Here is a 27,664-nt window from a genome sequence, read left to right as displayed (position 1 = left end):
CAATTTTTAGTGGACTAGTCTCTTTCTGCAAGGAAATTAGAATCCTTCAGGAAGAAAAGCCTCTTCTGTCCCTGCATGACCTGAGCTGTTAGAAAATGTGGAACTGGAAGAAGGGAGGAAGTCCTCTTTTTAAAAAAATTACTTGTTTTTTGTTACATTTTTTGAGTTTCAGTTTGTCTCCCTCCCTCCCTCCTTCTCAACTCTGTGTTAGAGAAGGTCAACATTTGATTATAGATGTCTATGTAGAACCATCCAGCACATACTTCCACATATCAGTTCTTTCTCTGGAGGTAGATAGCATTTTCCCTCATAAGCCCTTCTTAGGTGATAGAAACGATCACAGTCACCAGCCTCACTTCAATCCAATTCACTTGCATGCCATGGCAGCTCCTTCCTAAAGTCGTGGTCTTCTTCAAGAACGAAGGACAAACAGCCAACAACAACAATGATCATATGACTCAGACTAGCTTAGTCATTCACAGTTACTCTTTGAAAAATATTGCTGTTACTGTATATAATATTCTCTTGGTTCTGCTCATTTCATTCTGCATTATTTCGTGCAAGTCTTTTCATGTTTTTTTAAAAACCAACCAGCTCATGATTTCTTACAGCCCAATTGCATTCCATCAAATTATAAGCTTCTTAAGGACAAGGATTAGGATCTGTTTTTTGCCACTAGATCTAGTGGCTATGCAATCAATATTTGTTGAATGAATAAATGAATGAAATGAATAAACAAAGGCATTCCTTTCAGGTGGTCATAAAGTCCATAGTTCTGTATTTTACCTAATAACACTCATACTTACTTTCTTCTTCTTCTTCTTCTTCTTCTTCTTCTTCTTCTTCTTCTTCTTCTTCTTCTTCTTCTTCTTCTTCTCTCTTCTCTCTCTCTCTCTCTCTCTCTCTCTCTCTCTCTCTCCTGTTCTAAGTGTCACATTCCTTTCCTAATAACAGGGAGTCCTGTGATTCTAGACTTCTCAGGACAATTCAATTCAACAAACATTTATGAAAAGCCCACTACAGGCAAGGAGATAGAAAGATAAAAATGCTGGGGATGGAAAGGCCAAAAAATGAATCTCTACAAAAGGATTTTTCTTTTATCAGGGATGAACTCTAGTTGGGCAAGGGTTTAAGTTAAGGCTGCAGCTCTCAAGCAAAAATGTAAATCTGTTCAGTTTCTTCTCAATACAAAGACAGAGCCATAAGTAGGTGAAGGTAAACATCGAGGTTTTTCTCCAAATTAAGTAAAGGGGACACTTTTTCCCAATGGTTTCCCCCTGCCTGTACCTCAGGACAAGGTCCTATTTCAACTCCATAACTAACACATAGGGCACCTGCTCTTCTGATTGGTGATACTGTTCCTCCCAGGAATAGTGGACAATTCACCTGGCCCATCATTTCAGGAGTACCCTAGACATCCTTCACTTTACTTTCTACTCCCTGGCCATCTTCTCCCTGGCACGTATGCCCTTCAGTCCTCCTCCCCTCAACTTTCCAGTTCTGGAATTATAATTAAAACAATTCTGACATATACAAGAAGTTACATGACCAGCAAGATGGAAGACTAAATTTTCTCTGAGCCTTATGACATCTCAAACTTTACCAAAATGGGAATTATGCATAAGAGAAAAAGCAATTTCAGGTACCTCCATGGTATAAGACACCAAAGAGCAAAGAATGCTAATCACTAACCCCTAATTCACTCATTCAGCATCCCTTCCCCAAAAATCACCATGCTCTACAAAGTCTACACATACTGACACATGAGCTTGCAACAGAATTCAGTTCTACCCACCCCCTCTTCCCAGTATCTGGAAAAAAAAAACCTTGTGGTAGTGTTTTATGCTAAGTAACAGAGATTAGTTGGGGTAGGGGCCATATGGTTGTGTGGCATTCCATTAAACCTAAGGGGAAAAGCCAGTATCCTGCTGAGACCAGTTCTGTCCCACCAGAAGGCAGTTAGAGTAGAGACTGAGGTCAACAAAATATGAATTACCCAGTGTAGGAATAGAATAATACGGCTTTGAGGTCCAGCCCCAAGAGAAATTACCATCAAAGGGGAAGGATTCAGAAAGTGGGAAATGGGGGAATATAAGGAAAAAAGACTGAAATTACCAAAGATTTCTAAAGGATGAAAACTCAGTTAAAGATATTGAGCATAAGCATATAAACCAACAGAGAAGATATTAATAACAGAAGTGATTGTGGTCTCCAAATCTATTTAAAGAGTTCAGATATCTATTAATAAATATTGCAAGACAAAGTAAAATTAATCAACATTTGATGAGGCAGGAGAGGATGGAACTACAGCAGAATATTACTGGATGGTTTAAAAGAGAAACAGGAATTGTGAAAGTAGAATTTGGGGCCTGCACAACAAAAACAATTGGAAAAATGAAAGCACTTGAATCCACAAAGACAATTCTCACTAAATAAACAAAATTGACTATAATTGACTAGGAATGCAAATATAGAAAAATAAAGGACAATTTTGTTGAGGGCCACTCTTAAGAGTCTGATATGGGTTTAAGATCCAGGACAGAGTTTGACCTTTGCCCAGGCTTTAACCCAAAGGGCTCAAAAATGAAGAAGCAGGGCTCTCCAAATCTCTCCCTGCTAGGAGGCTCCTGAGACATTCCTTCTTACTCTTTGAACCTTAGATTTACATATTCACTCCTCTATACAGCCCAGGAAAAAGCCTTGGAATTTACAACCCTATCTAGGAACTCTGATAAGGAGGAAATGTATGTTATCACATCCTTAGCAGATGTTTCAGGGAGTGTCTCACAGGGAGGACTCTTTAAAGTTAGGATTTTCTCTATATATCCTGTACCCTCAGAAGAATAAACTGAGCCAGTTCTACTGCTCCGCCTGGCCCACATCTTCACATTTTATTTCACACCTTTCTGTTAGGTGTACTATCTGGTTGTGGGCAACACAATTTGGAAGAAAAGAAGCAAAAAGCAATAACATTCAAAGAAAATATGCTCTCCATAGAAGCAAAAATTGATTTTAAAGTCAGGAAGCATAGAGACAACTTACCGATTACAATTCTCCCAGAAAAATACGACAAGTCAAAAAATCTGAAAGCCCTAATGCAAAAAAACTGCCCAGCACTTCTAAACACATACAACAAAGTGTCAACTGAAAAAATCCACAGATTGCCTCCAGGAAAAAACAAACAAATCTATGCTGCAAACTCCAAGACACATAGTGGTTAAATTGAAAAACTCCTATGACAAACAACAAATTTTGCAAGCAATCAGAATAAATTCAGATATTCAGATATAAAGGAAAGAAAATTTTAGTAAGACAGGATTATTTTTCACTTACCAGAAACTGAAGAAGAAAAGAGGGTAATGTATTTCAAAGAGCAAAAGAGCTCAAGATGATATATCAAGGTGATACACTCTGCATACCCGCAAACCTGAACTTAAGCATGAACAAAAAAAAAAAAAAGACTGACATGGGGCAGGGAGCATTTAAAGTATTCCTAGGAAGAAAACCAGAGCTGAACAAATTATTTGCTTTTCAAACTGTTACTTTCTCAGATGATAGAATTACTAGAAAGGTAAACAAATATAGCAACCAAAAACAATAAGAGAGATGATTAAGAGATTTCTTTCCAAAATCTCACAAAAAGATAAGAATAAAAGCAGAAATTATAGAGAAATGATGGTGAAGAAACAAGCCTGAAAGATCCTGGACTAAACTTTACAACTCACCTGCAGCTGCAACAATATTGTTATGAGACTAAATCACAGAATGAGAGGGCACATAAAAGGGGAAAGGGAAGGAAGAAAATAGAAGGGAATACACGATGTACTCTATCCAAGGCAAAAGTTTATAATTAAGGGAACATAACTCCTGTAGTCTCTCAGGAAGAAGAGAGTCTTCAGGAGAATAGGTAAAAAGCTAAAGAGAAAGATTGAAAAAAGGGGGGAGAAGAGGCAGGCAGAGGGCGGGAGAAAAGACCAAATCGTGTTTTAGGGTGGGAAGAGGTACTGCTGATGAATACTCTCATGGGGAAAAAAAGATTCTGTAAAGGAAGGTGGGGGCCTTACAATGGGTCTAACCTACAGAAATTTAGTACTTAGAGAGACCACTCATCCTGCCTCAGCAGAAAGAGAACCAGAGCTCCTAGGTGGCAACTGACACCCAGAAGAGTAGGAGAGCACGGGCCTAGGGAGGAGATTTTATGGCAAATGGAGGGAAATGACCATAAAGAGGGCAAAGGTTAATAACAAACTATACAACCAGGTGCATAGGAAAATTTCCACCATGGGGCAATTTCTTCCCTATCACCTGCAGGAATTATTATTTTTAAGAGCGCAGCACAACAGCAAAAAGAGACCACAGGACAAGATCTATGAGGCCATAACATAGGAACTATATAGAAGAGGGATCCAATACAAGCGCCCACGAAACTTTAATTCCATGAGTAACGCAGAGAATAAAGACTAATAAGTAGAAGGGCCATGAATCAAATCATTAAAGTCCAGAATAATCAGAAAGGGAAGACAAAAATGAAGAGAATGATTGAAAGAAATCCTTTTTAGGAAAAGGCACAAAAATGACAATTTTTAAACTAACAAAGCAAGTTAAAGGTGAAGATAGGAAAGGGAATTTTACTTGACTACGTAACTGAGGGGGAAGAATTAAACAGCTAGATAAAAAGAAACTAAAAGTTAAGCGCAATGCCAAAACTAAGGAAAGGAATAACAAATTGGGGGGAGGGGGAGGACTGGTGAGAGGAAAAGAGATAGTAGGAATAGAATTGTCTTAAAATGAAATAAGTCAAAATAATTGAAGAGACAAAATATTGTATTTACAGAGAAAGAAGGGGAAAAAATCCTAATTTGGAAAAAAAAATTTGAGATAAATGGAGGAAAATATAAACCTAACTCATAACTTTAATTATAAATATATTAAACAATACAATAAAATGAATAAAAGCAACAGAATGAATAAGGAAATAAAACACTCCACCACCTGTTACTTATAAGAACACACCTAAAAAAACAGACATACATAGAATAAGTAGGAAGGGCTAGAAAAAAAAAATTTACTAGGTGAATCAAAAAAAAAATCAGGTAAATAAAAAAACAAGCATGAGAATCATGCTATCAGATAAAATGGAAACAAACATTCAAAACATAAAAAGAGATAAACAAGGAAACTACCTTATGCTGAAGGAACCATAGACAATAGAACAATATAAATATTGAACTTATATGCTCCAATGCCTTAGAATATAAATTCAAAAAGGAAAAGTTAACTGAAATACAAGAAGAGATAGATAGAAATACAGTGGTGGCAGGAGACTTCAATCTCCCTCTCTCAGTTAGATAAGTCTAACAGAATGATACACAAAAGGGAAAATATAGAATTGAACAAATTTCTAGAGAAATTATAGCTAAAATAAGGAGTGGACCAAAGGACAAATAATAGAAACATTTAATAATTTTGTGAAATCAAATGATAATAATGAAATGGCATACCAAAATTTCTGGGATGCAGCTACAGTAGTCCTCAGGGGAAAATCATATCCCTACTACTAACATACATTAACAAAATAGAAAACAAGAGGATTAGTGAACTGAATGTGTAGTTTTGAAAATTGGGCACTGGCTCTGAAGTCAGGAGGACCTGAGTTCAAATTCAGCCTCAGACACTGACACTTACTAGCTGTGTGATGCTAGGCTTAACACTTAACCCCCCTGCCTAGCAAAAAAGAAGAAGAAGAAGAAGAAGAAGAAGAAGAAGAAGAAGAAGAAGAAGAAGAAGAAGAAGAAGAAGAAGAAAGAAAGAAAGAAAGGAAAGAAAAAGAAAATTGGAAAGCCAACAAATAAACAAATCTAAAATAAGTAAAAAAAGAAAAAAATTAGAGCTGAAATAAAGTGGAAATTAAAACCCACAGGAATAAAACTAAACTCTGATTCTTTGAAGAGACTGTTAAAATTGATAAACCTTTAACCAAACTGATTAAAAAGAAGGTAGAAAATTAAATGAACAAAATAGCAAATGAACAAGGTGAAATCACAACAAAATTAGAGTAAAAAGATTAGAACCTATCATGCACAGTAATTTGCTAACAAAATTGAGAACATAAAAGAAATAGAGAAATACCTTCAAAAAATATAAAACACCCAAGCTAACAGATCAAATAGAAAACTTAAATAAACCATTCTCAGAAAAGGAAATAGAAGTAGCCGTAAAAGAACTACAAAAAAAGACCTCCTGATCCTGATGGATTCACATGAGAATTCCATAAAACTTTTAAAGAATAATTAGTTTCAATACTATACAAATTATTCTCAAAAACTGAGGAAAAAAAGGACACTGTCACATTCCTTTTCTGAGACAAATATTGTCCTAATATTTAAACTAGTGAAGTGTAAATTCATAGAAGAATAATTATAGCCCAATATCATTAATTAATATCAACTCAAGACTGTTAAATAAAATCCTGTCAAACAAATTGTAGCAATTTATCCAAGAAATCATTCATCATGACCAAGTTGGATTTATACAAGAATGGTTCAATGTTAGGAAAACAATCAACATAATTAATTACATGAAAAACAGAAACAGACAAAATTGCATGATTATCTCAATAGCTAAGGGAAAAGCCTTTGACAAAGCACAACACTTTATGCTTTTAAAAAAACCTACAGAAAAAGGAAAATATTCTCAAATGTTTATAGCAGCTCTCTTTGTGGTGACAAAGAACTGGAAATTGCAGGGGAATGGCTGAACAAGTTGTGGTATACAATTGTGATGGAATGCTACAATGCAATAGGAAATGATGAGCTCAATGATTTTAGAAAAACATGGAAAGGCTCGCACGAAATAATGAAGAGTGAAATGAACAGGACCAAGAGAACATTGTATACAGTAACAGCAATATTGCTTTAAGAACAACTTTGAGGGAATAAGTTATTTTGTCTATTATAAATACCCAAATTAACTATAAAGGACATATGAATAAAGATGCTATTTGCATTTATGGAAAGGATAGATAGATAGATAGATAGATAGATAGATAGATAGATAGATAGATAGATACACACACAGCCACATTTATGTCTAACAGTAGCCATCTTGGGGTGGAGGTGGGGTGGGAGGAAAGACAAAAAAAAAAGAAAAAAAAAGAAATTTACATGATAATTTTGTTGTCTATTTGAAAGGAATAGCAAGTTTCATAGCAGATTTGCAGTTTCATGTGCAATCATCTTTTTTACTGTGCTATGCTATAGAAATGCTTGTTTTATTCCATAAATTAAATAAGAGACAGAATTGTTGTTATTGTTGTTTTGTCAATCAGTTGTGTCTAACTTTTTGTAACTCTATTTGGGGTTTTCTTGGCAAAATACATGAGTGGTCTGCCATTTCCTTCTCCTGCTCATTTTACAGATGAGGAAACGGAGGCAAAAACAAGATTAAATGATTTATCCAAGATCATATAGCTAGTAGGTGTCTGAGGCTGGATTTGAATTCAAGTCCTCCTGACTGCAAAGCTGGCACTTCCCACTGGCACTATTCACTACACCATGTGGCTGCCTCAAGTGATAGAATTACAGAAAATAAAACAGGTAACTCTGATTACATGAAACTGAAACACAAACTTCCACACAAACAAAATCAAGGCACTTAAGAAGGAAAGCTGTTGAATGAGAAAAAAAAATCTTTGTTTCAAATTTCTCTGAAAAGGGTTTGGTTGGTACAAGATAGGTATAGATATAGATATGTGCAATTTTTTTAATTTCCCAATAAATACGGGAATAAAGCAAAGATACTGCTCTCCCCATTATTATTTGATATAGTTATAGAAATGTTAGCCATAGCAATAAGATGAGAGAAAGAAATTAAAGGTATAAAGAAAGGTAAAAAAGAGCTGTAACTATTCCTATTTGCTGACCATATGATAACTTAGAAAATTTTAGGGAATTAGTAAAGGTGCTAATTGCAACAACAGCTTCAATGAAGTTGCAGGCTACAAAATAAGCCCTCAAAAATCAACTGCATTTCTATATAATAATAACAACATCCAAGAGACAAAAATAGAAAGGGAAATCCCATTAAAAATAACTACAAAATGCATAAAATAGCTAGAGATCAATCTACTAAAGTACATGTAAATAAATAAATACAATTATATGTGTTTATCACTATACAATTTAATCCCAAGATTCCATTACTAAGTTTATATTATACCCCAAGTAGGTCATTGATAAGAAGAAAATTCCTATGAACATTAAAATATTTATGGTATTTTTGTGATAGCAAAGAATTAGAAACAAAGTAGATGCCCATTAACTAGGAAATGGCTAAACATAACATGGTATATGAATGCGTGGCACATATAGCTTTATCTTTCCCTCTGTCTATTCATCTGTTCCTTTCCCTAAATCCCTTTCCATTTCACTCACTCTTTTTCACGTCTCCCTTTACTGGTAATAATAAAGTCTGTAAGTTATAGGAGCTTGATTAATCTAAATGAAACATATATTTTTTCAATCTAATGCTTTTTATAATTTGCTGAATATTTTGAAATAATGAAAATTATGAATGTAATTTGTTGAATGCTCTCGGGCTTTCCATTCCTGTGATAGATATAAATCAATGTTTTACATGACTGTACATGTATAATCTATATCAAATTACTTGCCTTCTCAAGGAGGGAAGAAGAAAGGGAAGAAGGGAGAGAATTTGCACCTCAAAATTTTAAAAAACAAACGTTGAAAAAATTTTGTACATGTAATTAGAAAAAATAAAATATAAAAAATTTTCACACACACACAAAAAGGAATATATTTAGCAGCTAAGTGGCACAGTGAATAGAGCACTGGGCCTAGACAGGGAAGACCTGAATTCAAATCTAGCCTCAGATACTAACTAGCTGTGGTAAACTGGCAAATAACTTAACCTCTGATTGCCTCAGTTTCCTCATCTGTAAAGTAGGGGTAAAGATAGCACCTATGCTGTAAGGATTAAATGAGTCAACCATTGTAAAGTATCTAGTACAATGCCTGGCACTAATAAGCACTAAATAAATGGTTATTCCTTTGCCTTTCCTCCCCTCTCCCCCCTCCCCCCTCCCCTTTCCCCTCGTGTAAGCACAGGAAGGATGGTGAGAGGGGAAGGACACTGCACCTGAGTTAGAATTCCAGGTCTATGATTTATTGCCTGTGTGACCCAGGTAAAGTCATTTAACTTCTTGAAGCGGTAAAATGAAGGTGCTGAATTGGATGAACTCTGAAGTCCCTTCTGGCTTTAAATACCACAAACCAGAGGGTTGCCATGGTGGTGATAGCTAACAAATACCTACATAGATCTTTAAGGTTAACAAAGTACTTTACATATCCCATTTCACTTGATCCTCACAACACCACCATGAAGTAGATGCTATTATTATCATTTTACAGATGAAGAAACTGAGGCTGACCAGTCAAGTGATTTGCCCAGGGTCACACAGCTAGTAAATATGTGAGTCAGAATTAGAACTCAGGTCTTCCTCACTCCAAGTCCAATGCTCTGCCCACTGAGCTATTAGACAGAAGGAAACTGAAATTGAGAGAAGTAAAGAAAATTACCCAGAATCTGTTTCTAGAGAGCTTGTAACTTCCTGACTCAGGATTTGAACTCAGGTCCTCCTAATTCCAAAATACCTCTATAATATAGAGGGCACAGAAGGTCTCCCAAGAACTACCCTGAATGGCAGAACAGTTTCCTCCATGTCTTCCCTCCTCGAGCTCTCTGTTATTAAAATTCAATTTTAGTTATGAATTTTACCAACCTAACTCCACGAGCCTGACCGTATCTGTAGAAGTAGGGGGACTTAGCAAGATCCAGTAAAGACACTGGCATTTTTTGAGTGTTATACTTCAGAACTCCAGTTACTGATTTATATAGGTCAGTCCAGGGGTGGGGAACCCGTGGCCTCGAGGCCACATGTGACCCTCTAGGTCCTCAAGTGTAGCCGTTGTTTTGGATTCAGTCCAAGGACCGTACTTGAGGACCTAGAGGGCCACATGTGGCCTCGAGGCCACGGGTTCCCCACCCCTGTGTCAGTCCTTTAGCATAAGAATATGGAAAACGATTGGAATACATCCAGTGGAATCTCTGACTCACACCATTGTCCCAAGGATAAAGCCAAACATAACATTCATTCAAAGTCTTTGTGCGCTGAAATCTATAAGAGTAGTTTTGAAGAGGATTCAGCTTTTTTTAAATGTCATGGAAACTGAATGGATAGAAGGGCTGTCAGGAAGAATTTCTTTTTTACTTGAAAAATAAATACTTCTGTGTTCAGGTATATAAGAGTGTGGTAGAGTGGAAAGAACATCACTCCTAGAACCAGAGGATTTAGGTAATAATTCCAGCATTTACCACTCTCTAGATCACAGTTTCTTCAACAGTAAAATGAAGAGCTTGCATTCTCCATTTGAAAAATGGTCAAAAGTTATAAAACAGTCATTTCTCCAGGGAAGAAATCCAAGGTATCAACAGCCATACATTAACAAAAAAAAAAAGCTCCAAATCACCACGAGGCAAATGCAAACTAGAGCAACTGAGGTTCACACCCATCAGATTGACAAAATGCCAAAAATGAAAAACAACAAATATTAGAGGGGCTTCACACAGCTAGAGAAGTAACTAACTTCTGTCAGCAAAACAAGAGGAGACCTACTGTATCCTGTTTTACTTCGTTACTTCTCTAGCTGTTTGCTCCGAATTTATGGGAACAAACATTGTCGTTACATCTCATGTATGAACTGGTAATGAAACACAAAGGCTGAATTCTCTCCTTAAAGTTGAGGCCTAAACAGACTCAAATGGTGATAGATAAGCCAAGCTTTGAGCTGTGAGACTAATGAAAATGGCATTTAAGATCCAGTAAAGACATTTTCATTATTTGAGTACTTATACTTCAGAAACCCAGTTACTGATTTATATGGGTCAGTCCTTCAGCACAGGAACATGGAGAACAGACTGGACTACATCCAGTGGGGTCTATGACTCACACCATTGTCCCAACGATAAAGCTGAACTCAACATTCATTCAATAAATATTACCCCTCTAGCTGACAGGTTTCTCCCGCAGGGAGTTGTATCTACTTTCTCCTTTGCGCCTTCTGGCCCTAACCTACAGACTTACCTGCCCCACTCCCAATAAAATATAAGGTCCTTGAGGACAGAGGCCATCGCTCTTTTTCAGTTTCTATCCCCAGTACTGAGTGTAGCACCTTGTACCTAGTAGAGGCTCAATAGGTATGTGTTGAATTAAGATCTGAATTGCATGTAAACTAGAAAGGGAGATAGAGGAAGCTTGGGGCAGTAGTCTATAGGGTTGGACTTGGAATCAGGATTACCTAAATTCAAATCCTCTCTGCAAACCTGGTGGCCCCCTAACCTCTCCAAGCCAGAATAAATGACAGATGGCTTGCAACGCAGATCTTTGTTGGTGGAAGGTTTCCTTGCTGATGAAATCACACTTTCTTTGCGCATGTAAAGTGTAATAATTTCCTCAAGATAGAAATGATTGATGTTAATAGAAAATTGTTTTTAAAAAGTGATAATACAATATGATTTGACTAGCAACAGTAAAAAGTCAGAACTACTTCAGTCTCAAAAACAAGAGAGAGGGGCAGCTAGGTGGCACAGTGGAAAGAGCTCCAGCTTTGGAGTCAGGAGGACCTGAGTTTAAATTCGACCTCAGACACTTGACACTTTCTAGGTGTGTGACCCTGGGCAAGTCACTTAACCCTGATTGCCTCACAAAGAAAAAAAAGAAAGTGACTGGTAGTTCCTACCCACCCCCTAGTATAGATAAAACAACTTAATTTTGTTCTGCTAATAACCCTTGACTGGAAGAGCTCAGGTATATGTCAGCTTCTGACGAACACAATGTAGTAGCTAGACATTTGAGAGATTAATGGCTCATAATGCTTCATAAAGTTGTGGTGCTACTCACAAAAAAAACAAAAAAAAATCTCTCAAATATGTTAGGCTATTTTAGGGAATAAGAACTATGGAAAATGTTTTTGCTTTGAGAAACACTAATGATCCTATGGTTTATGAGACTCTATTCCAAAGTCACTTAGAGGTTGGGGGGGGGTAGGAAAGGGTTAAGAAATGCTTCTTAGCCTTCTCATTTAATTTCACCTTCCCAACAGCTATCCTGACGTATATAAGGTATCCCAAAAGTCTGAGTATTTAATAGCTTCAAATTGCTCTATGACTTTTGAGATACCATATTTCAGAATTCCTTCCCACTTCCAAGGGATCCTTTTACTATCCTCAAGGATTACAAAATGAGCTGATTTATCTTCTCCTGATGGACAGTGGAAAATTCCAAATCAGTGTGAACTACAAGCAATCACTATCTATGGCTGTAAGGTATTAACAAATAGATTGGCCAAGGGCCAACATACTTTATAGTAATTTTTCTTTAACTTCCTACTCCATCAGCACTACAGACTAGCATTGTAAAAAAGGTCTTCTACATACTCTTAAACCTCTTCTCCACAGCCCCATGGATACTATTTTTCTTAGAGGAAAAGTTTCTAATATGCATAGCTTCCCCATAAGTTGTGTGATGGGTAAAACCTGCACCGAGGAAACAAAGGTTTGAGCTTCCGAGCATATTTGTTTATTAAGCAATGAATGCCAACTGCATAACAAATCAAGACCACGCCTCTTCAGCTTGGCACTGGACCCTGAATACGAGGTTAGACAGATTTTTATGCATTAAAAGACAACAATTAACAGAATATAAACCAGGATAGAAGATTAGGGGCTTTCCAAGTTTGGAGGAGGAGAGCGAACAGGTACAATTCCCTGAAATTAGAAAAGGGGGCATCCCCTCTCTTTACTCACAAGTGTCTATATTCGATCAGAGAAACAATGGAACAGTTAACTGACTGACCAGTAAGGGGCCAGTTTTCAGATGAGACCTATGGGTTCCTTTAGATGCATAATCATGAGAAAACTCCTTTCATCAGTCTTCAGATCTGACTAGATTTCTGCTCAGCATAACCTAGATCCTTAGTTAAGGGTATCTAAGCAACAGGTGGGCAGCTAGGTAGTACAGTGGATAGAGCACTAGGCCTGAGATCAAATCTGGGTCTGACACTACCTGTGTGACCCTGGGCAGGTTACTTAACCCCTATTTGCCTCAGTTCCCCATCTGTAAAATGGGGACATACTGGAGAAAGAAATGGCAAGCCACTCCAGTATCTTTGCCAAGAAAACCTCACGGACAACAAAGTAACAGGTGGAGGTAGTCCAGCTTCCCAGTCATGCAGGGCTAAGTTCAAACAATGCAATATTGTTTTCTCATAATTCCCGTAATTCTTTTTTTCAGAAAACAGAAACTAGACTAGACCCATAATTAAATAGGAAAGGAATTGAGCTAGATCCAGAATTGAGTCACAAGATGAAGTCAGTGTGGTTCAATCAATTCCCACAATTCCCAGGGTAGAGAATGCATCTAAGAAGCACATATTTCCTATAATGAATTATACATAGCATCTCCAACACCAACAGGAATATAGGCCAAGATTTTTATAGATTTGCAGATCATAGGCAAAAGTCCCCTGACATTGTATGAGTACGAAATCCTTAGACAAACTGAGTAAAATTAATGAAAGTATGTATACATTTTCTTTCTAAGAAGTAGCCGATTTAGACAATAGCCTTTCTTTAAGTAAGAGCTATCACTAGCCTCAGCATCTTTCTCATAGCTATTACTCGGCTAACTAAAGAAAAACAAGCAATGTCATCCATGAGAGATGCAAGAGCACAAAGAGGAAGAATGCTACTCTTCTAAGAGAAGATGTGCCCCCTTCCAAACCGGGCTTGGTCGGTAATTTTAAATCTTCACGTTGCCTCATCCTCAATCCCAGTAGCCCTTGGACTAACTCAACAAATGAAGCTCTTTCTGGTAGAGGAAAATGTCTCCATAAATTAATCAGTAAGGAAGCATGCTGTAATAAAAAAGGCTCTTAATTCTCAGTCTGACCTAGGAGTAAGTTTCATTTTGTCACTATTTGACAAGTGACAGTCTCACAGATGAGCCTCAGTTCCCTCCTCTCTAAAAGTGTGTTCATTCAACGGGAGGGGAGGAAGAAAAGGGGGATGGAGCTTTTACTAGGTTAGCATTAGAAGGGATATTTTGTCTATGATTCTAATTAGTTTTATAAACTACTTAACATAAAACATAGATGATGAAACTGCCTGAATAACACAGCCCCAAATACAGTTACTACATAATCACTTTATTAATACAAAAATGATATAACTACACCATAAAATAAAAAGACATTTAAATAGGGAAGTCATAACACACAGGTGGCAAGTCAATCTCATCCACAGTTGACAGAAGGCTCGAAGTTGATTCCAACAGATCTAGGAGAGAAAGATGACAGTTAAGGAGTCTTGTATATCTCTGACAAGGCTTCACAAATCATAGCCCTGCTGCGACACTAAGTAAGGATGCTGAATCTCAATCCTGACCTGAATGTCAAGCTATGACCTCAGACTTTTTGATCCTGATCACGGTGGAGCCTACTTCTAGCCTATGTCAGCCTTAAAGTCCTCCTGAAGCACTTATACTACCCTGCTCCTAAAGTTGAATTGTATTCCCCTTTGTCCTATCAAGTAGGTGGGTTTATCCTGATCAGCAATATTAAAACTGCAGGACTGAAAAATATTTCCAGGTTTCTGATCTTCACCAGCGCTCTCTCCACTGACACACTTTGCCATACCTTAGGAAGACAATCTTTACATGTTGCTATAGCAAGGATTTGTTTGTTCATTCATAATTTGATTCGGCACCTGGCAACCAGCCTTCAGGTGATAATCCTCTCTGCAGGCCAGTCCTCAAACTGTCAACGTGGCACTAATCTTATGAAAACCTGTCACAGCTGGTGCCCAACCAGTAAAACCAACAATCAGGCTGTGGGAGTGAAGGAACCTTAGATGCCCTTGAAGTTCAACCCTCTCATTTTACAAAACAAGGAAAATGAGACACTTAAGTGACTTGCCCAAGGTCACTCAGCTGCTAAGAAGGTAGAAAAAGTGGGACTTCAAACTCCAGGCTCGTGATCCCTTGTCCCCACAAGAAGGCAATGGAACAGGATAATAACAGCAGGCACCTGAAAATACTCATTACAGCTAGAAAATAGCTTTGAGCCATCGAGATGTCTTCAGTTTTCTAAAATAAGGAAAGATCACCACTTTGTATGTCATTCTTTGCTACTGCCAAGAGAGGCCTTTTCTTCTATTAGCTTTTTAAATAAACTTGAAAATTCTCTCATCCCAGCCAAGTACCCTTAGAATTTGTCCCATGAATTGCTGACATCCAAGAAAAAAAATTAGGATCAGGGGCTGCTTTCTCGTTTGATTTTACCTAAAGATACCACTCATGATTTTGAGCTTGAATTCAGAGTTGCCAAAAGGGCTTACCTTTTTTAATCTAGCAGCTTGTACTTGAGGAAATGGAAAGTCATTCCCTACTGACAATAGCTGTTTGTTTTTGTCAGACTACATCATTTCCTAAAGATGTGACTTGTAACATACAGCTTTCTCCCTCGGCTGCAGGCAACAGGAAGTGCCTTGAAACTGGAACATCTAATCTCTAACTATCCCTAAGTGGTGAAAAAGAAGGGAAAAGTGTGTGTGGGGATTGGGGGGGGGGTTGGAAATCAAATCTCCTAACTTACCAGACTCCCACGTCATGGAAGGCATCAGCACCGGTGAGGGTGGAAGATCTACAAGCCTTTCAAGTGACTTCTCCTGCTCAAGCATCAGGAGGGGGACACCAGTCAGCGGCAGGTTTGCAAGCTGGTGTTCTTCAGGAACATCAAAACTCTCAAATTCTGTTTATAATGATAAGCCCATCCATTAATTCAAAAGCTATTTCAACTCCCTTCTTAAAAGCTAAATGTGTTTTTCCTACATTAAGACCTTACTTTTTTTTTAACTAAGAAAAAATTGTTACAAATAAAAGAAAATGAAGTCTATCATTTAGATAAAGTATATTGTCTTGCACATAGGAAGACCTTCATCAAATATCTGCTAAGTTGAATCAAGTGATTTTAGACTTCTTCCATCCCAAGAATTCAAAGAACCTTCTCAAAAAGGACTGAAAGGATCACACTCTCCTCCAGCATCCTTAGTCTGATGCATACACAGATCCAGAGACAGTCTCTTAGGAAGACTCAATGGGCTTCTTGATCTACCAGTGAACCAGAAGTAGCATGCTTCCTCCAAATCTCCCGGAAGGACCTCTATTTATTAGAATGCCTCAAAAGCATTCTTGTGAGTGAGCTGAAATCTTTCCCTCTTTTGAACTCCTGTTGTGCTTTGGTTGTGTTATTCTCAGAGACCAAAACTAAAACATAAAAACAGGTACTGAATTGTCACATACTGCTTTGTCTTCCTTACTAGACTAAACTGGGAATGTCCTGGGGAGCAGAGGAGAAGGCAGAGTTACATATAGCCAGCAACCATGCCTTATACATAGTAGGCACCCAATACATTTGTTGAATAAACAAATAAAAGACCTTAAAATGGGGCAAGCCTTGGGTCACATCTATATCTAGGAGGTGACTCACAGTTAAACTCATAAAAAACGTTAGATAACAAAGAATGCATACTACCTAGTGGGTTGAAGGGAAAAAAATTTTCTATTTCTGGACATGTTTCATTTGGGAACGGAACCGAGGTTTTTTCTGTGGGAATCTTTTCAGTAACCTTAAGAAGAAAATATATAAAATTAGTGAGATTAGACAACACTTACCAACTAATCTCATACATAAGATAATTACTAGTTTTAATTATTATGACTAAGTTACCAAGCTTATAGTTAAAAAAAACTTTATGCTAACTTTAAAACAATTCTAGCTTCTTTATACGTCATTATAATTCAAAGATACAACTCAGCACACTGTTCTGATAGCATGGCTCAAACCTTACTAAGAACAAAAAATACTGAGCCCTTAGTTTTTACTGGTAAGTATCAATTTATCTTACTAGGAATGCAGACTGAATTCAATTAAAAAACAGTCAATTCAATTATCTGCACTAATGGAGAGAGAACACTGGCATGAATAATCTAAAATAACAGATAATACCAAAAGTTGACTTTTAAATACATTTGTGATTTTCTAGCAGATTTATCATACTAATTATATTTTGCTTAGGTTAATATTAAAATGAGTTTGCATTTTTTGAGTACATTTCAAGCAGGAAAGGGAGGAAGGTGTAAGAATATTTCAAATGAACTCTTGAAGTCTTTTATCTGACTGTAATCTTTTATCATTCCATTTCCCTCTGCTTTATGGCTCCTAACCCTAACTTCATCCTCACTGTGACCTTTAATCCTTCTATCCCTCAGCTCTTTCCTAGGCCACTATCCCTTTGCTAGCTACACTCTCCTTCTTTCCTTCCCTTGGTGAATCAGCTCAACTCCACACCAGAATCTCTCAGCCCCCTATCCTATGGCTGATCATGCCTTTACAAGCCCCAGCCTTGCATGACCTACCATTTACTGCCTTCACTCTTATTCATATACTGCCAAATGGAATTAGAGAAGACCATGTTGCCTGGATCCACCACAAACACACATTGCATAGTCTCATCTAGGCCTTCGCGGCGGTAAGATCATACTTTTATACCTCCCTAACTGACTCAGTATTCCACTCACCATAGTGTCTCTTCCAAATCTTTCCTCCCCATGGCATCCCGTCTCCCTGCTCTCTCAGCTGAGGACCTTGCCTCTTACTTCACTGAAAAAAAATCAAGGTCATTCACCACGAGCTCCCTCTTCTCCCTATCTCACTTCACATCACTCAGATATCTTCTCCTACTACCTTCACATATCCCAACTGAAGAGGTGGCCCCTTCTCCTTGCCAAGGCAAGGCAAAGCTCCTCCATATACACCCTTGATTCCATCTTGTCTTCTCCAGCTGGTTGCCCCCTATATCATTCCCACTATCTGTGACTCCATTTCCTCTCCTCTCTCTCTTCTAAATCTTCTGACTTCATTCAAATGAAAACACTGTTTCGTTATTCACGATCTCTTAATTGCCAAATTTCTCATTTCTCATCCTTCTTGACCTCTTGATAGCCTTTGACAATGTCACTCACCCTCCTCTTTTTGACTGATTCTCTAGGTTTTTATGACACTACTTTCTCTAGCTTCTTTTCCAACCTTTCTAATGGCTCCTTTGCTAGATCTTCATTCAAGTCACGGCCACTGATCATGGGCATCCCCCACGGGTCTGTCTTGGGCTCGCTTTTCCTTCAATACCATTATACTATTTCACTTGGTGACCGGATCAGTTCCTAAGGATTCAATTATCTTCTCTCTCCAGGTGATTTTCAGATCTTTTTATCCAGCCCTAAGTCCCCTCCTAAGCTACAATCTCACACATCATCAACTGCCTACTAGACATCTCAAACAAAATGTCCCATGGAGAAACTCAAAATGTCCAAAACAAAGCTTTTCATCTTTCCTCCCAAACCCTCCCTTCCTCCTAACTTCTCCATTCCTGTCGAAGGCACCCGCTATCCTGCTGGTCAAACCAAGTCTGCCACCTCAGTTTCATCCTCAACTCTTTCTCACATTCACTCCACATGTCCAATCTGTTGCCATGGCTTCCTGTCACTTCTACCTTCACCACACCTCTCATCTACATCCCTGTCTCTCCACTCACAGCTGTTACCTGACACAGGCCCTCAGCATCTCACACCTGGACTACTGAAAGAGCCTGCTGGCTGGTCTTCCTGCCCCTACTCCAATCCATCCTACACTCAACACAGATCTGACCATGCAACAACTCCCCTACTCAATTTGATACCCACCCCTGGAATGCTCTCCCTCCTCACCCATGCCTCCTGGCTGCCTTCAAGATTTGGCTCAGATTCCACTCAGTTAGATGCCTTTCCCAGTCTCTGCTTTGACTTCTCTCCAAGACTCTCTCACATTTACACTGTATTTATCTTGTATACAACACAGTCCTAGAGGATAAGGATAATGTTTTTGCCCTTTTTATACACAGTGCTTAGCACAGTGCCCAACAAGTGATAAGCACTTAAAATACGCTTATTGATTGACTATAGAGAAAGTAGGCAGATTCCTATCAAGTGGGGGAATGGCTAAATAAATTGTAGTACCTGACTAATGGAATATTACTATACTGTAAATAAGAAATCACGAATGTAGAGAAGCATGAAAAGATATGAGAATTGATGCAAAATGAAGTAGGCAGAACCAGGAAAACAATATACACAATGGTTACAATATAAATGGAAAGAAAAACAAGAAAGTAATCAAAACTGAAATTTAAGAAATTAGCATGACCAAGTTTGGTCCCAAAGGAGACATGGGAAGGAACCTCATCCTACTTTTTTAGAGAAGTGAGGAATACTGCATATATAATATTAGATTTTTTCCAATGTTTATTTTTGTTGGACTTTTCCCCCCTTCTTTCTTCATAACAAGGGATAGATCTTAAGGGAGCTTGATGGAGGTATACAGAGGGAAATATAGGTGATATAAGAACAAAAGGGATGAAAAAAAAATTTTTTCAAAAAATCACCAAGCATTAACAGTTAGCTAAAAAATAAGCAATAAAAAGCATAAATAGAATGTGACCATCACATGATGAGTTGATGAAAGCCTCAGGTCCCCCAATCCCAATTCTCACAGAGGCCTAAAGGAATGTCATCTTGAAATACAAAAAGTCCATCATCTCACCTTTTTGGCAGTGAAGTTTTGCCCTTTCTGTTTGAGGGGTTCTTTTCTCTTCCCCACCAAGTTTTCCTTTTCTGTTGTCCTGTTGACAGGCCCCAAAGCCTTTCTGACAGATTTTGATAAAGCTGGAGTTGCAGTAAACACTTTGCCAGCCTTGGGAGTTGAAATCTGAGCTCTTCCAGATAAGGCTTTGATTGCTGCGGGGAAAAAAAATTATCAGAACTGCCCTCCCTGGATCAGCTGCACCACATCACCAAGCCATGCTACTGCCCCATACATAAAACCCACTCCGTACATACACCCTTGCCAGTGCCCTGCAATGGTGTTCCTGACAGCACTGCTTTGGGATTATTTCAGAATGCCAAAACTCAAAAGACTTCCACCTCTTCATACAGTTGTCCCAATAAGTGACTTATCATAATGGTGCTTGATTAATCCAAGCACAATGATTATTTTATAATGAATGCCCCAAATTGTGTATATAATAAGCCTCAGGAAAGAGCTAAATATAAAGAGATACATTTAAAGATATTTCTAAAAACATATTACTTAGAACAATACATCACTACAATAAGAAGGTATAGATCCCAAGGTATCTGTATGAACATGTTATGATCAGTAGGGTTATGTAATGTTATTTAAACTTATTAAAGTCCTTGTTCAAAAAAGCAATTTTAGGCCCTATTTAGATATCTACCCAAAAAAAATAAATAAATTCCAATTAGGGAAGATCCTCACCCAGGGGAATCAGAGAGTCTATTACTGGTACTGATTAGAATAGAAGCAACAGAGAATCCACACCAAAGAAAAGGATACATATTATCTTTCTTTCTTTCTTTCTTTTACCAATATCACATAATCCATTGTCGTTTTGATGGCTGCCACTTTATGATATAATTTGAGCTTTAGAAGTACCATTCCCCCTTCATTCCCTACCTCTTTTCATTTTTTCCCTTGATATTCTAGATATTTTTTTTCCCAAATGAATTGTTTTTATTTTGTCAAGTTTTGCAAAGTATCCTTCTGGCAATCTGATTGACATAGCATTAAAAGTATAAATTTATCTTGGTAATATTATCATTTTTATTATATTGGCATGGCCCAGACATGAGCAGTGAATGCTTCTCCAGCCATTTAAAAAGTCCTTTATTTCTTTAACAACAAGTATTTTGTAACTGAATCTATACAAGTATTTTATAGGATCTGGTGAACTCATTCCCAGGTATTTTATGCATTTTTTATTATTACATCTTGGATTCTGTCATTATTATATACAAATGTGGTTGATTTTTGAGAGTTTTATTGTTGTAGCCTCTGATTTTGCTGAAGCTATTAATTGTCTCAGCATCTTTGCAGATCCCCTAGAATTTGCTAAGTAAACCATCAGGATACACACACATTTTTTAAAGAACACACACCTTATACAATTTCCAAAGCCCAAGCTCTTCAGTGAAAACTTTATTCACAGAAACCCTACATGCCCATCAGAATCAAGTAGACTTACACTTCAGCCTGTCCTTAGGTGCCACATGAGAGCCCGGTTCTCCATTCTCCTTATCAACATAGATTAGTGTTGCCATTCTGGATTACTGTAGAGGAAAAATACATAGAGGGTAGAACCCTGTAGTGGAAAAGCAAAATGGACCAAGCCTAATAGGAACTGGATTGAAACCCTGACTTTAATTGCTAGTTAAAGTAGACATTGGACAAATCAAGTCACTGGGCCTCATTCTCCTTGTCCAAGGAATACAGGGGTTGAAAGAGATAATCTTTGGGTTCCCTCTCAGTTCTACAATTATGACTCTTGAATGAATGGAAAGAGTAACACTGTGCTAAGTAACAGGGATACAAATAAAAAAGTAAGCCAATGCCTGTCCTCAGGGAGCTCACATTCTAATAAGGAGAGACACCACATATAAGGAGGGAGAGAAGCCAGATGGAAAGGCCCAGTGGTCCTTGTTAAGCAGAGTTCAGGTAACAGGACCGCCACCCTCAACAAGCTCCCACATGTTCAAATATAAAGCAACACCATCAATTGGGGAATGGCTGAACAAGTTGTGGTTTATGAATGTAATGGAATACTACTGTGCTATAAGAAATGACGAGCAGGCTGACTTCAGAAAAACCTGGAAAGACTTGTATGTCTGATGCTGAGGGAAGTGAGCAGAACCAGGAGAACATTGTACACAATAACAGCCACCTTGTGCAATAACTAACATTGATAGACTTAGCCCTTCTCAGCAATGCAAGGATCTAAGACATCTCCAAAGGTCTCATGACGGAAAATGCTATCCACATCCAGAGAAAGAACTAAGGAGTTTGAATGCAGATCGAAACATACTTGCTATTTTTTTCTTCCGTTGTGTTTTGTTTCCTCCTTCTGGTGGTTCTAATTCTTCCTTACAACATCACTAATATGAAAATATGGTTAATAGCAATGTATATGTAGAGCCTATATCAGATTGTGCGCTGTCTTGGGGAGGAAGAGGGAAAGGGAGAAAAACTTAAAACTCAAAAGCTTATACAAAGCTTATACAACTAATTGTGGATAAATCAAAATAAATTAATAAAAAAATGTAAAACAAATACAAAGCAGCGCTTCCAGAGACACAGGACAACATTTAGCAGATATATGGGTCAATAAACGTGGTAGTTACTGAGCTAGGGTATCATCCTAGAGAGCTGTTCTAGAACCATGTAAGCCTGTATGTAAAGGCTAAAGCACTTAGCTCTCAGAGTAGAGCTGCTTTGTTTTGTTCCCATGGGACCCATTTTACAACCTTGTACACAGGAGGCTCTTCAACATTTTTGACTGGAATGTGTCTAAAAACATTACAGTAAGGTCAGCGAGTGAAAGAGCTGAATTCAAAATGAGCAGAAATATTCCTCAAGTTATGTAATCCAACCGCCTTCACTTTAAGATGAGGGAACTGTGGACCAGAGAGTTGAAGTCATGACATGTGCAGGGCCACAGATTCCAAAGCCAGGACAGATTGGCACTCAATTCAAACAAGCATCTGGTAAGTGCACAGACAGATGAAACAGTGCATGCCCTCAAGGAGCCTGCATTCACTGAATGATACACAATGCACACTGATGAGTGAGCCATAAGTAACTGAACAAAGGAGAAAACCGTACTGACTGGGAGGCTAAAGGGGATCCTATGGGACTAGGAGGCATTCAAGCTGAGCCTTTGGAGTGGGAAGGGGTGAAGGATATTCTACAGAGCTTTAAGTTTTTACACAGCCCTTGACAGACATGAACTCTAAGAGACAGAGACATAGCAAGAATGCATTCTGGGATACCCTGAGCATAGAGACTGAGATGGAAAGTCAAATTTGAGCAACAGAAAGTAAGTCCGCCAGTTGGGACAGAACAGGGATCATACAAAGGCGGTGATGTGAAATCAGTTTGGAAAAGTAGATTGAATCAGACTGCAGAGGGAGGGCTGGAAGCAATGCCTGCTATGTACCAGCGGGTGTGACCTCCTGAGCAGTCACCTCATCCTCTGGGGTTTTTGGCATCTCTAAAACTAGGGAGGTAGAACTAAGGGCTTTTCAAGACCTAAAACCCTACAATCCTAAGTTGCTTCCTCCCTTTGAGGAGCCTCAGTTTCCTCATGTGAAAAATAGAGGCACTGATCCTTCTCAAACTGAACTAAATCAAGAGGAAGGCCCTGGCTCTCTTCTCTATCTGACTTGCCTTCTTCCCTGTAATGCCTCATACCCAGGATCACCAACAACACCAATAACCTACCCCTCCCCCATTAAAGAACCTCCCCAGAGCACAGAGTAAAGGAATGTGATTATAATACTAGATTCTTGTGCTAAATGGCCACTGTCTCACCCCTATAGTTTCTTAACAGAAAAAGAGGATACCTTCAAGCGGCATCATAATATAGTGGATAAAGAGGTTTTCCTCTAAACCAGGAAAACTCAAGTTCAAGTCCTGCCTGTGAAACATACTGGCTCTGTAACCCTAGCAAAAGTCACTTAAATTCTCCGTGCTCTAGGCAACTCTAAGACCCCAAGTGGCAGAGAAAGTGCTGGCTTGCTTTGGTTCCCTATACTGATGAAATCAGAGGTTCAATCTGTATCCCTGAGAATAAGCACTGGAATTAGAATCAGAAAACCCGGGTTCAAATCCCAGCTCTGTCCCTACCTGTGTGACCTTAGGCAAATCACTTAACCTTCCCAGACTTCAGTTGCCTCCCCTAAGAGACCCAGGGCTGGACCAGACAGCCTCTAAGATCCCTTCAGCTCTAAATCTCTGATCGCACGACCTCTAAAGATACTTCCTCTAGGATCAAATATAAACTTTTCTATTTGGCATTTAAGCCCTTCACAATCACATTCCAGCCTATCTTTTTCCAGATTCATGTATTACTTTCCATACACATTGGATACTAGGGTCCGGCCAAACTGGTCTTCTTGCTCTACCGCTACAGTTCCCTGTCCTCTCTGTGTCTTTGTATATAGGCTATCCCAAATGCCTGGAATTCATCCCTCCTTCCTCACTCCTACCTGCTCAACTCCCTGGCCTCCTTTAAAGCTCAGCTACAGTACTCCATCCTACAGGAGGCCTTTCCAAATCATCATCACAATAACAGCAGCTAGCATTTACAGCACTTTAAGGTTTACAAAGCTTTTAAAATATGGCATCTCACTTGATTCCCCCGACAACCCTGAGACAGAGGTACTATCATCCCCATTTTACAGATGAGGAAACTTAGGTATTCTGAAAGTTAAGTGGCCTGCTCGGGGTCACCTAAGTAGTGTCTGAGGCCAGTTTTGATCTCCACTGTTTCTGCCTCCAGGTCCAGCTCTGAGCACCCCAGCTGCCTCTGGCTGATCCCTCCCCCTTCCCGCAATTATTTTGCATCACCTTAAACTTAATTTGAGAGGCAGCACGGGTATAGTCTGCACAGAGCTAAGACCTTGACACCGGGAAGCCCAAAGCTTCAAGTCCTGCCTCTAGCACCCACCCTTGTAACTTTCTAGAGAAGACGCCACTGGTGGAGGGATTCTCCTCACTTGGGAGTCTCTATTTAGTAAACAGGGTGGTTTCAACAGTCCAAAAGTATAGTTTTAACCCTTAACAGCTTTACTATACTAACACTTTCGAGACACTGTTTGTGTTTTATCCACTTATGTGTGTGCATCGCACCTCCCAAGAGAGATCGTAAGCTCCCTGCGGGCAGGAGGGATTGTGCTTTTGGTCTGTGGACGCTCAGAGCCTAGCACAGTCTCGGGCACACAGTAGGCACTTAATAAAAGGGCCGCCTGCCGGGTGCTGTGGGAGGCTGCCCCAGGCGCGCACTGCCCCTCTCCGCCTACAGAGGGGCGCTCCAGCGCAGCCGCAGGCGCAGGCGCAGCCGCCGCTCCCTCGGGGAGGCTCGGCTCGCTCCCACCCCTCACGCTGCCTCCGCAGCCGCCCGGGCCGGCACGGCTGGCGGCGCGGCCGCTTCCCCGCTTCCCCGCTTCCCCCCAACCAGCTTCCCTCGGCCGGCCCTGTTTCGGGGCAAGCCCCGGTCTGCGCCCGCGCCCCCTACCCCCAAACCCGCCAACTAGCCACGCCGGGCTCGAGGTTCAGCCTCCCCTCCAACCCCAAGCAAGCGCCACCCACGTGTGGCCCTGCCCGCCCCGAGGGTCCCAAATGCGGAGCGACCCGGCTCCTCCCCACTTACCGCAGCCGTTAGTCAGCAACTGAACGGGCTTGTTTTCCCAGGCCTGCGTTTAAACCGGAGTCCGCGCCTCCATTGGCTGCCGGGGCGCAGGGGGCGGGGCGGAGCCGCCGGCTGAGCCAATGAGAGAGCCCGAGGAAGCCCCACCAACTTTGCAACGAGGGCGGAGAGAGAGAAAAAGCTACAAAATCTCTCGGGAATCTGCTTTCTTGCAGGTTTCTCTGAGTAGTGCCTGGACTGCCTGGGCATAAAGACGTCGGTTCGAATCCTACCTTCGACATTAACCTGAAGTCAATGACTACATATTCTAAATATGTTGGTAACTGTATTCCAGTGTCACTGTTTTCATTTGTGAGTCGATGTATTTTATGCATTTAAAAACATTATTCTGAGAAGGGGTCCACAGGCTTCACCAGACTGCCAGAGGCGTCCAAACCCATGACCAGCTGTATGACCCTGGACAAGCCCCCTTAACCTCTGAGGTTCAGTTTTCTCTGTAAAATGAGGGAATTAAACGAGGTGGTTTTTAAAGTCTCTGGACAACTAATTATTAAATGCCTGCTGGATACTCAACCCTTTCCCAACCCCAGCCTCCTCTGCTGGGTGAAGCACTCAACTCCTCCCAGAGCTTTCCTTAAAGAGCGCTCGATCTGGATTGTCCACCTAACCCTCCATTTTCATCCGAGCTCTGCTTGGCTTGAACTGCTAAGAACGTGATATACCCCCACCCCACCCCACACCCAACCCCGACCCCATTTCCCCTCCCCCCTTTCCAGCTTCCTTTTGTGTGTCCTTCGCCATTAGATTGTAAGCTCCTTGAAGGCCAAAACTTTTTCTCACTTATATCTCCAGCACTTAACACAGTGTCTGACATATGGTAGGCGCTTAATAAATGTTTGGCCCGTTTTTTTTTTTAAATTGAATTACTACGTGCAGTGTTACACATAAAGTTAATAGGATCAATTCAGAGCTGCAGCTGAGCACAGCAGAATTTAAACATAGAACCTCCGATTCCAGATCCATTGTCCTGTCTATCATACTGTTCGGCCTTTCCAAGTTTATGGGTTCTGATCTCAAGAGCAATTCTTGAAGATAATTATTTTATTCTCTCCTCTCTCCTCCTTTCCTTTTCCCACCCCTGCCCCCCAACCTTACCACAGAGTCTTCTCCAGAATAAAAATGACCAAATAATAGATTCGGAACTGAAAGAGACCTTAGAGGTCATCTAGTACAACCTACTCATTTTGCAGATGAGAAAACTGAGAGCGGAAAGGAGCAGTGACATGCCATCATCACAGATGGTATTAAATGATAGAGTCAGGATTCGGACCCAGGTCCTCTGATTCCAATACAGTTCTGTTATATGGTGGGTTCTCCAGTCCTATCACCATCACGTCCAAGGTCCTCTGTACTGCTCTAGCATGTCACTGTCCTGCCTACTGTATCAAGCAGAACTAAACATGATACTTTGTATGAAAGTCTAACCTGGGTAGAGTACCTTGTACTCCTTCTGACTATTGCATTGTGCTTCTAGACAGGCACAGATCAAATCAGTATTTCTTTTTTATTATTGACTCATTGTGTTTACAATCTATTAAAAATGAAAAGTCTGTAGAAATACACACACACACACACACACACACACACACACACAGAGTTGTCCAGTCATAATTCCCCTATACTGAACTTGTGTTGATGGGGGAAGGAGAGAGGTATCCAAGCGTAGGACTATATTTATCTCTGAGAAATTTTATTTTATTATCAACCAACCAGTTATGTGCATACAATGTGCTATTAAATTCAGTGTACTATCTTACCTTTCCTGGATCTTTTGGGATAACAATTTGGCCATCCAACTTGTTAGCTTTCCTTCTAGCTTCTTGTCATCTATAAATTTGATAAGGATGGCATATATCCCTTTATCCAAATCAATTTGTAATAGGTTAAATAAAATGTCAAGGGCTATATATCCACATATTTAAATGGATTTGTTCTGTCAATGGGGTGTTTTCTATAGTGATGCAGACCAAAACCCATCCACATTTTCTTATCCAATGCAATTCATACCTATGTTCTCCCATAGATCCTTCACAGAGAATCTAGCCACTGTTCCTTCTTTTAGTTCAGGGATTCTGAACCATATTTCTGTTATGGACCCCTGTGATAGTTGAGGGAAGGCTAGGGCACCATGGGAAACATTCAGTACATAGGAAAA

At 39.5% G+C, this 27,664-nt stretch overlaps 1 protein-coding gene and 1 long non-coding RNA gene across 3 annotated transcripts in view; one reads left to right on the top strand and one right to left on the bottom strand.

The window, feature by feature from the left end:
* LOC144455984 (uncharacterized) overlaps positions 1-26,173 on the top strand; it is a 33,647-nt gene extending 7,474 nt beyond the window's left edge. Inside the window, exon 3 of one of the 2 annotated variants that reach the window (XR_013484885.1) lies at positions 25,494-26,173. This is a non-coding gene — a long non-coding RNA (uncharacterized LOC144455984). Of the gene's footprint in view, positions 1-7,416; positions 8,074-25,493 lie in introns of those variants that run through there. The other variant, XR_013484884.1, reaches the window with a different exon arrangement.
* On the bottom strand, positions 14,262-25,530 carry PTTG1 (PTTG1 regulator of sister chromatid separation, securin). Its single transcript, XM_020992356.2, has 6 exons — positions 25,453-25,530; positions 21,271-21,355; positions 19,770-19,963; positions 16,668-16,761; positions 15,729-15,884; positions 14,262-14,412 (listed from the first exon to the last, which is right to left on the bottom strand). Exons 2-6 carry the CDS (start codon positions 21,344-21,346, stop codon positions 14,330-14,332), a joined length of 603 nt encoding a protein of 200 aa, XP_020848015.1. The 5' UTR covers positions 21,347-21,355; positions 25,453-25,530; the 3' UTR covers positions 14,262-14,329.
* Positions 26,174-27,664: the final 1,491 nt, after the last annotated feature.

Source organism: Phascolarctos cinereus, unplaced genomic scaffold (assembly GCF_003287225.1).
Source record: "Phascolarctos cinereus isolate Bilbo 61053 unplaced genomic scaffold, phaCin_HiC Scaffold_2;HRSCAF=192, whole genome shotgun sequence".
In the NCBI taxonomy this organism is placed as follows: Eukaryota; Metazoa; Chordata; class Mammalia; order Diprotodontia; family Phascolarctidae; genus Phascolarctos; species Phascolarctos cinereus.
The sequence above is the reverse complement of the archived record's forward strand: the minus strand, read 5'-3'. Positions and strand labels throughout refer to the sequence as shown.

Excerpts from the sequence above, each read along its gene's own strand:
- PTTG1 (XM_020992356.2), bottom strand. The coding sequence starts at position 21,346 with ATGGCAACACTAATCTATGTTGATAAGGAGAATGGAGAACCGGGCTCT. Across the intron at positions 19,964-21,270 it reads ACCTAAGGACAGGCTGAAGT|CAATCAAAGCCTTATCTGGA; the intron begins GTAAGTCTACTT and ends TTTTCCCCGCAG. Across the intron at positions 14,413-15,728 it reads TTCCATGACGTGGGAGTCTG|ATCTGTTGGAATCAACTTCG; the intron begins GTAAGTTAGGAG and ends TTTCTCTCCTAG.